We start from the raw sequence: 14022 nt of genomic DNA on the forward strand, positions 1-14022 counted from the left end.
TATAATCGTCATCTGCCATTGCCTCTTTTTCGAGGTCAACATCGGCTCATTGACGAATGACGACTGTGAATAGAAGATACTGATACGAACGAAACTTCGGCCCACATTGGGTTTATGGGCCCAATATAATATATATACGATTCATTTTCTTCTCGCAGTTTGTTTTCTCCTCTTGTTGCTGGGTTCTCTTCTCGCTAAAAACCCAGATTGCAGCAGTTTTGTCAAGTGGCGGATTACTGGAGTAGCAAGCAGAATCTTTCAGGTAATTGATGATTTACGTGTTTTCTCCTGCTCAAATCAAGATATATTGTGAATGAATCTTTAGGCAGTTTCTTTCCTCTGATCGAGTCTTTGTTTTCTGTCAATAATCGAATTCGAGAATCGCTGCTTTTATCTGGTTGTATTTGTTCGGAGAAATTTGATCCTTGCTTGTAGATATTGTAAGAACAATTTGTGATACACTCAAACTGTTCGATAAAATGCCTGAACGAAACTTTGCTTCTTTTGCAATCTTTGATGCGAAGTATGAAATAATATTTTCTTGAGCATATAGGTTGATGCAATTAGGTGATCTAAATTTCCAATATCAAACTGATGACGTTTACATATTCCCTGGGAATTGTCAGCTGTTCATCAATAGCATTTTCTAGTTAGCCTTTATGCTTGACATTAAGATCTCATGTTACTGATAACGTTCTAGCTCGTGGTTAGAATGAACAAGAAGCAGTTCTAGCTTAAGCTAAAGACAAGGTTGCTTATTGACAAAGCAATTCATCTTTTTGAATCTTTCGATCCCTTACTCACTTTTGTGTGCGTTTACTACTTTCTGAGAATTCATCTTTTCACAATTTGTATTTTGGCTTAACAGATTTCATTTTTGTAAATTGCAGAGTTTCTGGATTCTCCGGTGTAGCCAGTTGAAGCTTATCAGTATACGCTATGGGAAATACTTCTGATGACGACAAGATCCTCAGCTATGAAGATGTTGTCCTCAGGAGATCAGATTTGGACATCCTAAACGGACCCATTTTTCTAAACGATCGTGTTATCGAGTTCTACCTTAGCTTCTTATCCACGGTTCACAGTTCCACTACCATCTCGCTAATCCCTCCCTCCATTGCTTTCTGGATCTCAAACTGCCCGGACACCGAATACCTCAAAGATTTCATGAAACCACTTAATTTGCGCGACAAAGACCTCCTGATACTCCCTGTAAACGACAATTCAAATGTCGAGGTAGCAGAAGGCGGATTACATTGGAGCTTACTCGTGTACTACAAAGAGGCCAACACGTTTGTCCATCACGATAGCTACATGGGAGTGAATAGATGGAGCGCGAAACAGCTCTTCAAGGCGGTTTCTCCGTTTGTGTCTAATGGAGATGCATCATACAAGGAATGCACTGATACACCACAGCAAAAGAATGGGTACGACTGCGGTGTTTTCCTTCTTGCTACCGCTCGGGTAATATGTGAATGGTTCAGCTCTGGAGGAATGAAGAACCGGGATGAGCTGTGGTTTGCTAATGTGAAGGAGACTGTACCAGATCTGGTTAACCATCTGAGAGAAGAGATTTTGGCGCTGATCAAGAAGTTGATGTCTGAGAGTGTGAGTAAGTGAGAGATGGTTATTGAACGTGGTTAGATATTCCGGTTGGATGATTTTAACTGTTTTCCGGAACTTCAAACAGTTGATATTTTAACCGGTTGTTGAAATCAACTGTTTTACTCTATTTTAACTGGTAAAGTCAGAACAAGACTACTATTTGAGCCCATTGTTTTGGTGAGTCTAGGCCCAATTTCGTTCAGTGTAATAAAGTTAATATATAGGCCCACGAACAAGTGACGCGCATCTACGTCATGACATCATTTTTTGAAATGTCATGACAAAATAATAAATAATCTCTAATACTGTAAAATGCAAAAGCGAAAAATTATCTGTAAAAATGATGAAACTGTTTTTGTTTTTTCATCACATTTTCGGAATATAAATATTACCAAACAAAAATGGTGTTATTAAAAAAATTGTGTTAGAAGCACATAATGAAGGAATGAAAAAAAAAAAAAAATGAATAGAAAGAAAAACAAAAGATGGTGAAAACGAATCCATTTTCTGAAATCGAGAAACATTTTCACTAAAGTGGGAACAAAACAAAAGAAAGCTCCGAAGATTTTTAAAATAGTAAATAAAAAGAGAGATAGGTTCTGCATGGGAATCTACGCTTTGATGCTTTGCTTGAAAATGGAGGCAAGAATATTATGCGGGTCCCTTTGGAAATTGCGCCTCAAATCTCTAATCCTATCCTAAAATCTTCTGTTTATTCTATTTTATACACGTCTCTTTCTAGTTTACTGTTATAGTATAAATCTATCAACCAGTATGAGAGAGGACTACATGTTTAAATAAGCATGCAAGGCTAACATAAAATGAAAACTAAAACTGTACTATACAAAAACAGTTTTTTTTTTTTCTTTTGGTACGAATGATATACAATTGAAAAACTAGCTTATTAAATACTATTTTAGAATGTAGTTTCTCTTCGTATTTGAGGATATAAGATTAGGACTATGTACAAGCAAACTAGAGTAACATAAAACTTGGCTCTATAATTTTGTTTTTTGTCAGAGATCATTTGGAAATAGATAGATTTGGCTATGAATTTAAAAAAAGAAAAGAAAATAAAAAAGTGAAAGTATTCAAATTGAAACACTGACTGTGAGTGAGACAGCACATGCCAAGCAAAACCTAATCAGGGGGCTGCGACCACTTATCATTCTTCCTTCTTTCCTCGATTTCCACCAAAATTATTCCATTCTCATTCCGCCACGTGTCATCCCGTTTGCCGACATATGGGTCCCAATTGTACCGCCGGCCAATCACTCTGTCGTTGGTTCCGTTTTTTCTTATTTCTTTTGCTTTAGAAACGTTTATTTCAGAAATTAGGGTTTCTTATTTGCTTCACTTGTCATTTGCAGGTACTATTCGTGTGGTAGTTCATCAAGGATACTATCCAGAGTACATTTTAAGTATTTTTCCTTTATAAAATTGTAATCCAATCACGTATATGACCAAAGTTATGACTTTACTTGTTTACAAAAAATTCTTTAAAAATACCACAATAGTATTCAGATTGAGTTCCACTACTTTTTTTTTTTTTTTGGTGTTCTACTTCCATATACATAATTTCTTCCTACAAATTTCTAGGCCATCTCTTGTTTCCTATCATTGGTGCAAAATAGAAGACAAATAATTGTTCCAGTTATATCAACTTTGGTCAATTTTAACGTTAGTTTACCCATTATTATTCTCATTAGTCTTAAATTTTGTAGTGTATATACCAATTAACGATCATTATATTTTTTTAAACCATAATTATGAGATGGACCAACTTGATGCAGTCATTGATTTAATCAAAAGTAGTAATAAAGTTTTTCGACTTCATCAATTGCCTAGACCATCAAACCAAACACCATCCTTACCAAAAAATCAAACCAAACACCATTACACCAACGGTATAATTAATCATCTAAAATAATTAGAATTAAAATTATCACATTCTAATGAAATTATAAGTATTAACTTAGGATGTATGAAACCAAAGTTGTAGACTAAACATCCGAATTAGCATTAGGTCGAATAGGAATTTTCTAAAAGTGTTATATTGGTGTAAACAATATAACACTTACAGTAACGATCAACAAAAATTACAGTAACGATCACTCTATAAACTATAATAAAAATGACTAGTACCATCATGTCGAGATAGATTGCAATATGATTCATATATATGATGACATGAGAGAGAGCTCTCTTATCTATACGATCTGCTTTAACTTCTTTTTATTGCCCATGAAATTCTAGTTTTGTCACTTGTTGTCTTAAGACACATTATAAAGCAACTGAAAATATTATAACTTTGACTGGTCAACCCAAAACTCAATGTCTTTTTCTTCCATTCCTATTTTCCAGTGGTCCCACCACTTCAGTTATTATAATGTTCGATTCCTGAATTTATGATTTTGAATGGAAGATTCGTGTTATGGATCACACTCTCATTCCTGTTTCTTCATCTCCACTTCTTTCGAAAATTGATCTATGTTAAGATTTATAAATTAGTTTGGTATTAACCTGTATACATTTGTCTTTTAAACCTGCCAATATAATTCTTTTGAATTACGTTCTTGCCTGTTTAAAAGTTTGGTGGTCATCAAATTTTTGGCTTAATATCGTTTCGATTTGGTATGAATTGAATAGAATAAACCAAGTCATTGGATGATGTACAATTAGGTTTCTCCATTTCGCTATTAGTAAACTAAATGATTAAAAGGTGTCTGAACTGTTAGTGCTAAGAAAAAGACTTAGTGCTATAATATTTTTAATAAACACAAATCATTTACATAAATTGAACTTAAAATTTAAAGATGGCCATCATTATTGGGATAAAATTTGGGAGCCACAAGTAGGTAGGGTCCAAAGGGAAAATATCCATATAATGATCATCATCAGTTATATTTGGAGACCAATGATTGTTTGTGAATGGATCACTAAATTGTTGTAAAAAAGAGAAAGAACGAATGAATCACTATTTTCCTGGCGGGAATTGGTAATAACAAAATGATTTTTTTTTTTTTTCCATCCTATCAAACATGAAACGAAAGAAAGAGTATAGTAAGTGGGATTTATTGAATGATTGATCCGTCTCTAGCTACTTCCATTGTCACATTAACGTTTTCGTTTTCGTAGTAAACAAAGAAACATGTTTTCAACTAAGTAGTAAGACAGAAGAAAAAAATTCTAGAGGAACAAGTAACGATCTTATTATGATATATACTAACATGGGTTACTCATTTTTTTTCTCCACGACACAAGATTTAACATAAATCGTATACTATATAAAGATTACGTAAACAATAATATAAAATATACTGTATAATGTTTTGTGTGGATATGGTCCTTAGACCAAATCTCGGTCTTTCATAGAAGTCTCTTTCCCGAAAACCAATGTGGTAGTGTGATTTGTGTCTCTATGAACTTTAGATCCCCATCAGATAATGCGAGCACATCATGAGCTACACATTGTCCGGCATATTCTTTGCTTTTACTTCATCATGTGTTCTATTTACATATATACTTATGATTATTTATAAAACAATGTAAGCGTATATTATATCCACAATTTTTTAATTTAGATTTCAGAGTAGAATTGTAGTTTTATTCAACAAATTATATAAAGTATAATAGAGTATAAATTTAGAATGAACAAAAAATTGTAGCCCAATATGTCTTGACAAAAATAGAAACATTTGTGGTCCTATCAAATAAAGAGTGTTGGTCCAAGATGATTTTTTTTTCTTTTTGACAGCAATGACATTATATTTGCTTGATTTTGAAATATATGTGTTTAAAATTAAGGCAATGGGAATATGGAGGACAAATTTAAAATCTCTTTGGTAAAATTTTCGATAAAAGAAACAAGACATTATCGAATATTTTTTATGCGCTTTACAATTCACATAATCCTATCAAATCACATAAAGAAACCAACTCGACAAATACAAATTTTAGTATTAAAACACTTGATTTTGCTTTAAACATCGAATTAGAATGTACTCATATATGACTGATCGAAATAGAAAATCACATATATTTGTTCAATCCTCTAGAGTACGAAGGAACGGTACGTTAGGGTCCACAAGGAAGAACAAGACATTGCGATGAGTATGGGACCCTGGTGGTGACAACTCAACGGACCATTGAGACAGCAACACAGAAATGACAAAGAAGTTGAGTGCGTGGGAATCCGACGTCGAACATTATCTCTCATCCATCATCGTACGGTTACTATTCATCTTAATCAAATAGATCCGATTTCACATTATTGATAACGATTGCAAGTTTGCAACTCAACATTTTTTTATTTTTTTTTATCGCTTGAAGAAATTGACCGATACATTATTGTGGAATGTGGAGTGACGAAGCAAGCTTAGTACATATTATATCAGACTATAGTTATAGATTTTAAGCTACAAAGGTTTTATATAGATCTCAAGTTTTTGATGTGGTTATAGGTTTATAGCTTTACTCATAACACTACAATTGAGTAGTAAGTTTAGTTGTTTTTATGAGATTATATAGTAAAAAGATTTGGTAAATGTTATATAAAAAAAATTATGAGAATTAATTTACACTAGAAAATATATTTTAAAACTTACTTCATTTTCAAATTTTAGATATCAAATCATACAAAATGTTGTTTTATGAAACTAATTAATATATAACCTTGTTTGAAGTAGCAATTTTTAACAAGTCTTCAAACATTAATATATGAAGAGATAATAACATTATTAGGTTATACTAATTTCCACAGGCTATCAAATGTAGATTTTTTGTTCGCATTATAAATTTTTTAATAAACGGCGGCTTTATGTCTGTTCCAAGTCACGTTCCGAATTGGTTCACATTATTCTTCTTAGCATTGTTTGAAATATTAAACTAATAATATGAGATCGAGGCCACAACAACAATTGTGTGTCTCTCTCCTCCCACATTCCCATCCCATGTATATATACAGATGCTTGGCTTTTCCTTTTGCTTCACTTTTAATTTCTACTCATATCCATCATTCTCTCTGATCTCAAGAAATAATCTCAAATCTCTTACACTCATAGTCTTCAAGCAACTTCTCAGATTCAGCTCTTATGGATCATTTGTTACAACACCAGGTAAACTACAATTCAAGATCCACAGTATCTAACATCTTGATGTGTTTTGTTAATTTGTCTAATTAAGAATCTTGATGTGTTTATTTTTTCTCTTTTAAAGGATGTTTTTGGGAATTATAACAAAGCAAGAGAAGCAATGGGACTATCATATTCATCAAACCCAACACCGTTAGATAACGACCAGAAGAAACCTTCTCCTGCAACGGCTGTGACAAGGCCACAGCCTCCGGAGCTAGCTCTCAGGTGTCCACGTTGCGACTCAACAAACACAAAGTTTTGTTACTACAACAACTACAGTCTCACTCAGCCTCGCTACTTCTGCAAATCATGCCGGAGATATTGGACTAAAGGTGGAACTCTAAGGAACATCCCCGTGGGTGGAGGCTGCCGGAAAAACAAACGATCCACATCTTCGGCTGCAAGAAGCCTCAGAACCACTCCAGAACCGGCGTCCCACGACGGGAAAGTCTTCTCGGCGGCAGGTTTTAATGGGTATAGTAACAATGAACATATTGATCTGAGCTTAGCCTTTGCCTTGCTGAACAAACAACATCCGGGGAGTTCTTCACAGCTAGGGTTTCATTCAGAACTCGGTAGCTCTCATCAGTCTGACATGGAAGGTATGTTTGGGACAAGCCAACAAAAAGAGAACGCTACTTATGCGTTTGGTAACGGGAGCAGCGGTTTGGGTGATCCAAGCAGAGTCTTATGGGGATTTCCATGGCAGATGAATGGAGAGAGCTTTGGAATGATGAACATAGGAGGAGGTGGTGGTCATGTAGATCAGATTGATTCAGGGAGAGAGATGTGGACCAATATGAACTACATTAATTCTGGTGCTTTAATGTAGTTCAAAATTAAAACCCCAATATTATTTGGGTTTTGATTTAGGGTTTGAATTTCATGTTTTTTAATGGGAGTAGAAAAGGGTGGTAGCTATTTTATGAAATGGTTAAGGAAGTATAGATATATTAGGGCTTCTTCAAAGAGTTTCAAACTTGCAAAATGGGGTTGGGGTAGTTCTTGTTTTCGATTTCTGATCTAAATTGTTGAGTTTCTTTATTTGTATGTTCACTATGTTTAAATGAAACATTTCCTTTGTTGTTCTAATTTCTTAATTCATTTTTTCTAAATTAAGTTTTACGAAATTCAAATGGCTTCTGGAATGAACAAAAAATGAAAATTTTATCAATGAAAGAATAGTTTACCATAGTATGGAATGTGTGGAATAATTTACCATAATGGAATTGTGTGTTCAAACCCTAATCTCTCCCATTGAAACCTAATCATTATTTCTCCTATAAAAATCTGACATATAGAGGCTTCTTAATGGCTCGGTTAATAAGGTTGATGTTTCTACTTAATTGATTTAGTGACGTAAAGGATCAATCTTGGTAATGGTATATAATGTCAAATAAGTATTGGTATAATGTGGACTAATTAGTGCTATAATTAGTACTCTAATCAATATAAACGAGACAATTTTATAATTAAGAAATCGAAAGTGTAAGATTTAAAATGTAAATATTGAATTTATTGAGTGAGAATGTAAGACCAGAAATGATGAGTAAGCAAACATCTCACCTAACCTAATTTTGCTTACATAGGCTAATTATAACACTTGAGAGAATGTTTTTATTATAAGATATCTTTGTTGGTTGGTAGTTTCTTTACACACAGATTCACGTGTTTATGTATATACAAACATGCATTCACATATATATACACACCTAAATGATTGAATAAATATGCCAGTAATATACTTATAATCGAAGCTAATTAATTACCCCAGCAAGTTAAACAATATACAATCGGAGCTTGTAGCATATTTGGCTTATACTAATGTTGTCATGGTATCGTAATTTATATCTTTGAAAAGATATATAATAAAAATAATAATATTTAAGAATAAACTATAACAACTTAACAAGGAACATTCACATTTTATCAAAAAAAAAAAAAAAAAAACTACACGTTATCTGGAACATTAAAGATATTTTATTTCGTCTAGAGAGTCCAATATTGAATCTTCTATAGGACCCATTGGGCTAAGGCCCACAATAACTCCAATCCTTCTAAAATTAACCAGAGGCTTTCGTGCCTTTGAATGATGTTAACAAGCCTAACTGGTTCCGTAATGACAGATTTAGTAGTTTCCCTCCAGAATACACTTAAACAACAAAAGTAAAATTACCACAGCTAAAAATCTTTGGAACATGTATTTTCCACAACATTGTTCTCAAACTACTAATTCACATCGATACCGAAGTCACATGAGTTGCTCTTATAATCCAACTCCAAGTCGACGATACCTGAGAAGCAGAAACCGTGTTGGGGAAAGCAAAAGTTAGTTTCTTAAGCGAATTGAGAGAGACACTGACTAAAAATATAGAAGAGGTTACCTAATTATATTAAGTTATTCTCCAACTATTTCTGAGGCTTCTTCCACAAAACTCCAATCTTCTTGAGCACATTCCCATTTTTCTTCTTTGTCAGTTCATCATCGATATCCTCAGAGTACGGGGAGTTCGTTTGATTATAGTTCTCAGCGAATTTCCCGTTGTTTCCAGCAGAGAGCATGGCAGTAGCTGCTTCAGCAGCTTTTCTCCATTGGTTTGATTGAACTTTGAGCTTCCTGAGTTCTGTTTCCATTTCTGAGTTTGAAGCTTGAGTAGCCTCTAGTTGCTCGGTGACTCTAACCGCTTTCTTGCTACTCTTGTCAGCCTCTTCCATTGCAATCCCTAGCTTCAGGAACGCGTCTTGTACATCTGTCTCGCTCTTGTGGATATCTGACTTCAATGTCTCGTTCTCATCTGAAACGATCTGGAGTTCTGTTTCTTTATCCATCAAATCCGCCTTTAAATTCTCGATCGCCTCCCTTAGTTTCTTCAGCTCAGCTTCAACATCTATTTCTTTCTGGTTCTTCATCAGTTTCATGCTAAAGTTATCTCTTTCCTCTGAAATAAACTGTAATTCTGTTTCTTTGTCCATCAACCTCGCCTTTAGCTCGTCTATCTCAGATTTAGCAATCTTTAATTCAGACTGGAGTTCAGCTTGTATCCGTAACCGAGAAGAAGCCTCTACATTACCTTCTTGGTCTTTTTTATCAGAAGCTTCTAGAGCTGCTCTCAGTCGCTCTACCTCACATCTTAAGGAAGATACTTCTTCATCCATCTCATTTGATTCCCCACGTCTCAAACTTTCATAGTCTTTAAGCAGGATTTCGTGGTTTTCCAAATCTGCTGGATTGTTCTGAAGTTTATTCACAAGAGCTTCAAGCCATACCATCCTTGATTTTGACTGTTCAAGCTCCACAGCCATCTTCTTGTAACTCTCAACAGCTTTTGTGCCATCTGACTTCAGTTCTTCTACTGCCTTTTTCGCATTCTCCAATTGCCTAAGAGTTTCAGTGGCTAAAGCCTCGGTTTCAGCTTCTGATATCTCACAGTCCTTAAGTTGGTTCCTGAAATTCTCGACGTGGAAAAGCGTGTCCATTAAGTTTCCTCTCAAAAGTTGAACCTCTGAGTTATACAACTCAGCTTGTTTCACATGACCAGCTTCAGAAGAAGCCACCATCTCAATCTGAAGCTTGAGTTGTCGGATCTCATGAGCAACAGCAGCTAATCCTGCTCTTTCACCAGCAGTAGCACTAAACTCCCAATCACACTCCTGAGATACACTTTGAAAAACAAGAGAACCGGTTTTATCGGTTTCTTCTTCCAAGGCTGAAGTTTCCACAAACTGATTCTGGCTCTCCTCAAGCTTAGAAGAAACTTCTTGGAGCTGTTTCCTGGACTCCTCTGCTTCTTGTTCTGCTTGCTTCTTTGATGTTTCAGACACTGAGATTTGATCTTTCGCCTTTTTTAGCTCCTCCTGAAGCTGCGAGACTAGCAACTCTAGCTCCGTTATTCTACTCGGCCTCTTCTTCTGTTAGCCATCAAACATATCAATGTTACATCAAACCTCAAGAAGAAGAAAAAAACAGACAACTGAGAGTGAAATTTAGTTACAAATCATCTCTCAACTACCCCAAATTAAATGTCCCACCTAATTATATATCCCATAGGTACCGAAATTAAATGTATCCTAATTTTTTCCTCTTTAAAATCAATACAGAAACATGTTATGATGGAAAAACTTATCTTGGATCATGCAAATTAAAGGAATTTATGAAATCTAGATACCCCAATGAAACAATAAACAATGAATTATTTCAAGACATTTAGATTGAATCTGAAACCAGCTTAGTACAAGAGGCTCATACCTCAGAGACAGGGCTTCGAGGAGACCTACGATTTAGAACGTTTGGACTCTTATCCTTTGGTGTTCTGTTAGTAGCTGAGATAGGAGATGAAGAAGATTCAGGCTCTAGCGCTGCGATCTTCAGTGGCCGAGCAGCTCGAGGAGACACCTTCTTAGGAACATCCGGAGATCCATTTCTGACACAAAACAGAAAAGAATGACAAATTGTAAACCAAGAAGATATCACACTCCAAAGTTGCAAGCGAGTCAGAAAACCAAAAGAGATCATTGATGGTCACTACTTGTTGCTACATAGATTTGGTCTTCTTGTTCGATAAAAGATTAGAGAAAATTTGTGATAAGATTTGATTAAATAGGAAAAAAAATAAGTATTCAGGACCACAAGAATGTAACCTTCAAGATTCAGCGTTGAAAAAGTGCAAAACTCACACAAGACAATCACAAGAGAGGGGAAGAATCAGCTATAAATGCAAAGAACTATACAAAGCCAAAAATTAATATTTACCTTGCCTTTTGGGTCTGCATACTGTAATATTACTTCTCCAAAACACAGGATGAATCAAAACCTTGTTTATACAAAAGATATTTTTAGCCTCCTCTTTGTTTCTTCAATGTAGCCTGACCCACCAAGAATTGTAGAGAGGTCATGAATATTTAATGCAGAAAGATGGAGACATAATTAAGAATCCAATGGCAGAGAGAAAACATGATAGGAGTTATTACAGAGAAAGGATAAGCGTAAAAAAATATATCTTTACGTCTATAATCAAATCCACTACCAGAAATATGAACATCCCAAAGAAGAAACAAAATCTTTTATTGCTCTTCTAACTAGTGTCTTATGTCAGAGTCAGACATTGAGATTCGTTGGATTGTGCATTAATACCATAAAACCGCATTAAGATCTGAGTGCATGCCCTCGTGTTTATGATTCTTGATCAAACATCTACATAGCTCTAGAACACCAAACAAAAACTTGGTCTTTACTATTTCACTCAATAGAGAATACAACACTTGATTCAATATTCTAAAATGGACTGATACAATCAACACAATCAGAGTCACATCTCAGGTGAACTAGAAGCATATTGCCAAAATATGATTTCAAAGACTGTATAGTTAAGTTTTGTTCTGGATTTATCCAATATAAACCCAAAAAAAGAAAGAAAAAAACAATTCATATCTTGTCATTGTAACCATTGTAGCTAACTATAAAAGTTGTTTGACTATAAAGTAACATAAAACGAATCTTCATTGGTTGCCTCTTGACAATGTAATGTTCACAACCTATCATCATGAAGGCTGGTACCAAGGGTCCTACACAACTACACAAGCAGCATAATGTGGTAGATTTACTTTAATGTCCCCACCAGATTCACCCTCCAAAATGGGACACAAGAGGGTTAAACTGTCAATTTTCTAGACCAAGTTTCATCTTCTCCTCCATTATTGGCGTGGAAGGAGGGGACTTAGACGTTAAAGAACTACTATCATGAATCATAATGAGTTTCACACATTTTTTCAATATAAGAAAAATCAACAGATAAATACCCACCCAAAGGGAATCAGAAATCTATTTGGTTTCATGGATAAAGTTTTCCAGGAAAAAGGAGTATCTAATTAGTAAAATCACTTGAGTGCAATGATCATGTTAATTAAAGCAAGCATGAGCAAACAATCACAGTGCAGCAAAGAAAAGCCTCAACATTTAACCTTAAAAGTTACTAAAAACAAAGAAAAAAAAAGAGTTCCTTTTTTTAATCAAACCACATATGAAGAACTATCCCAATATTCTACTTTAAAAGTAAACTAATAGCTGAAATAATAATTACAAACTAAAAAAGAAGAACAAAAAGGAGACATTTTTATATTTCAAGGTCCAATTTCTTCAGAGCAAAAGGTCAAGTTCCTAGTTATTTCAACATTTACATGGAGTAAAAAGTTAGTAATTTTACTTATGATTTAAGCTAAATGAGAAGGGAACCTAAAAGACCAGAGCTTTCTGAAACTTAACATGTGAAGAAGAAGCAGAATATGCAAAAGAGGCAACGAAAAGGGTGGAAAAAATCACAACTTTATCTCAAAAAAGAAACTACATTTTCCAGGAAAAGCTAATGCAACTTTCAGGAGACAGAGTAACTAAAAGTTTTCATGAGAATATAATCATCAGAACCAAATTCAGAGGAATAAAAGGAGCTACTTACGCTGCGAGAAGGGTTTGAGGTTGAAGAAAAGATTCAATTTTTGTTTAAAGAAAATGTGGGTAGAGAAGCAAAACCTAAGTTTTCTTTTTCTTTTTAGGTATTTTGCAGATTCCAAGAGGAAACAGTGTGTGAGAGAGAGAAGAGAAAAGTGGGTAATGTGTGTTGTGGCTTTGGGCAGTGAGTCTGAGCAAGAAAGAGAGAGAGACAAGGGAACAAAAGGTTATTCCAAAACGCAGCACGACAAAGCGTACTCCTTTGTCGTTTTGATGATAGTTTTTGATTTTTGAATTTTCATTTCCGGTTTTAGACCATTTCCCATGTCCAAACCAAACCCGGGGAATCTTTATAGACTATTTCTTTAATTTTAGTTGTTTAGTTGATAATTTAATTAAATCGTTTCTCATGCACATATTTGTCAACAATAATTGCTTATTGACTATTTTATTTTGCCTCTCTAGTCGTCGTAGCTAAAATGTATGACTACATCGTTTACTCTGTAACTTTTATGGAGTGTGAATTCAAATAAAATCCAAACAAAGAAAAATCTGATCTTAACCTTATTCAGACACGAAGTATAAGATATTCTTCATGTTCCTTTTGTTTCTGTCAAGTATCATCAACAAACAATCAACATTTACTTTTTATTATCCAAAGTAAAACGTAAATCATCAATAGTCTAGCATAAATGGGCCCTAAGTTAGCTTATTCATTTTATTTACCAAGCGTCCAAGCCCATTCACTTATGACTTACCATTTTTTAATAAGGCACCATTTATGTTACTAAGTGCAATGCAATTCCCGGAAATTTAGAAGGAGCCCGTTGGATTGAGGAG

At 34.5% G+C, this 14022-nt stretch overlaps 4 protein-coding genes across 9 annotated transcripts; 3 read left to right on the top strand and 1 right to left on the bottom strand.

Moving 5' to 3' along the window:
* Positions 1-51: 51 nt before the first annotated feature.
* On the top strand, positions 52-1863 carry AT5G60190 (Cysteine proteinases superfamily protein). Its single transcript, NM_125412.4, has 2 exons — positions 52-262; positions 891-1863. The coding sequence occupies exon 2, from the start codon at positions 940-942 to the stop codon at positions 1618-1620; it is 681 nt and encodes a 226-aa protein (NP_200827.1). The 5' UTR covers positions 52-262; positions 891-939; the 3' UTR covers positions 1621-1863.
* Positions 1864-6430: 4567 nt separating this feature from the next.
* Positions 6431-8144, top strand: TMO6 (TARGET OF MONOPTEROS 6). The gene is made up of 2 exons (NM_125413.4): positions 6431-6722; positions 6823-8144. Exons 1-2 carry the CDS (start codon positions 6699-6701, stop codon positions 7570-7572), a joined length of 774 nt encoding a protein of 257 aa, NP_568920.1. The 5' UTR covers positions 6431-6698; the 3' UTR covers positions 7573-8144.
* Positions 8145-8629: 485 nt separating this feature from the next.
* Positions 8630-13509, bottom strand: RIP5 (ROP interactive partner 5). Of its 6 annotated transcripts, NM_001345403.1 has the most exons (6): positions 11872-13212; positions 11491-11603; positions 10987-11161; positions 9125-10649; positions 8903-9034; positions 8652-8690 (listed from the first exon to the last, which is right to left on the bottom strand). In NM_001345403.1, the coding sequence occupies exons 2-4, from the start codon at positions 11508-11510 to the stop codon at positions 9150-9152; spliced, it is 1695 nt and encodes a 564-aa protein (NP_001332510.1). In that variant the 5' UTR covers positions 11511-11603; positions 11872-13212; the 3' UTR covers positions 8652-8690; positions 8903-9034; positions 9125-9149. The 6 variants fall into 6 exon arrangements, with proteins under 6 accessions (NP_001332512.1, NP_001332510.1, NP_001190579.1 ...); NM_001203650.2 differs by having other exon boundaries at positions 11491-13212; NM_001345401.1 differs by having other exon boundaries at positions 8687-9034; positions 13190-13509.
* AT5G60215 (uncharacterized protein) lies at positions 13243-13577 on the top strand (the record flags this gene model as incomplete). Its single annotated transcript, NM_001345405.1, has 3 exons — positions 13243-13267; positions 13298-13461; positions 13566-13577. The coding sequence occupies 3 exons, from the start codon at positions 13243-13245 to the stop codon at positions 13575-13577; spliced, it is 201 nt and encodes a 66-aa protein (NP_001332509.1).
* Between the last annotated feature and the right edge of the window lie 445 nt (positions 13578-14022).

The sequence above is a fragment of the Arabidopsis thaliana genome, chromosome 5, assembly GCF_000001735.4.
Source record: "Arabidopsis thaliana chromosome 5, partial sequence".
Classification (NCBI taxonomy): Eukaryota; Viridiplantae; Streptophyta; class Magnoliopsida; order Brassicales; family Brassicaceae; genus Arabidopsis; species Arabidopsis thaliana.

What these genes read in the sequence shown, in the direction of transcription:
- RIP5 (NM_001345402.1), bottom strand. Translation starts at nt 11,253, where the DNA reads ATGATCTCTTTTGGTTTTCTGACTCGCTTGCAACTTTGGAGTGTGATA. An exon ending in CTCGAAGCCCTGTCTCTGAG is followed by an intron (nt 10,650 to 10,986) that starts GTATGAGCCTCT and finishes GATGGCTAACAG; the next exon opens with AAGAAGAGGCCGAGTAGAAT.
- TMO6 (NM_125413.4), top strand. Translation starts at nt 6,699, where the DNA reads ATGGATCATTTGTTACAACACCAG. An exon ending in ATCATTTGTTACAACACCAG is followed by an intron (nt 6,723 to 6,822) that starts GTAAACTACAAT and finishes TCTCTTTTAAAG; the next exon opens with GATGTTTTTGGGAATTATAA.
- AT5G60190 (NM_125412.4), top strand. Translation starts at nt 940, where the DNA reads ATGGGAAATACTTCTGATGACGACAAGATCCTCAGCTATGAAGATGTT.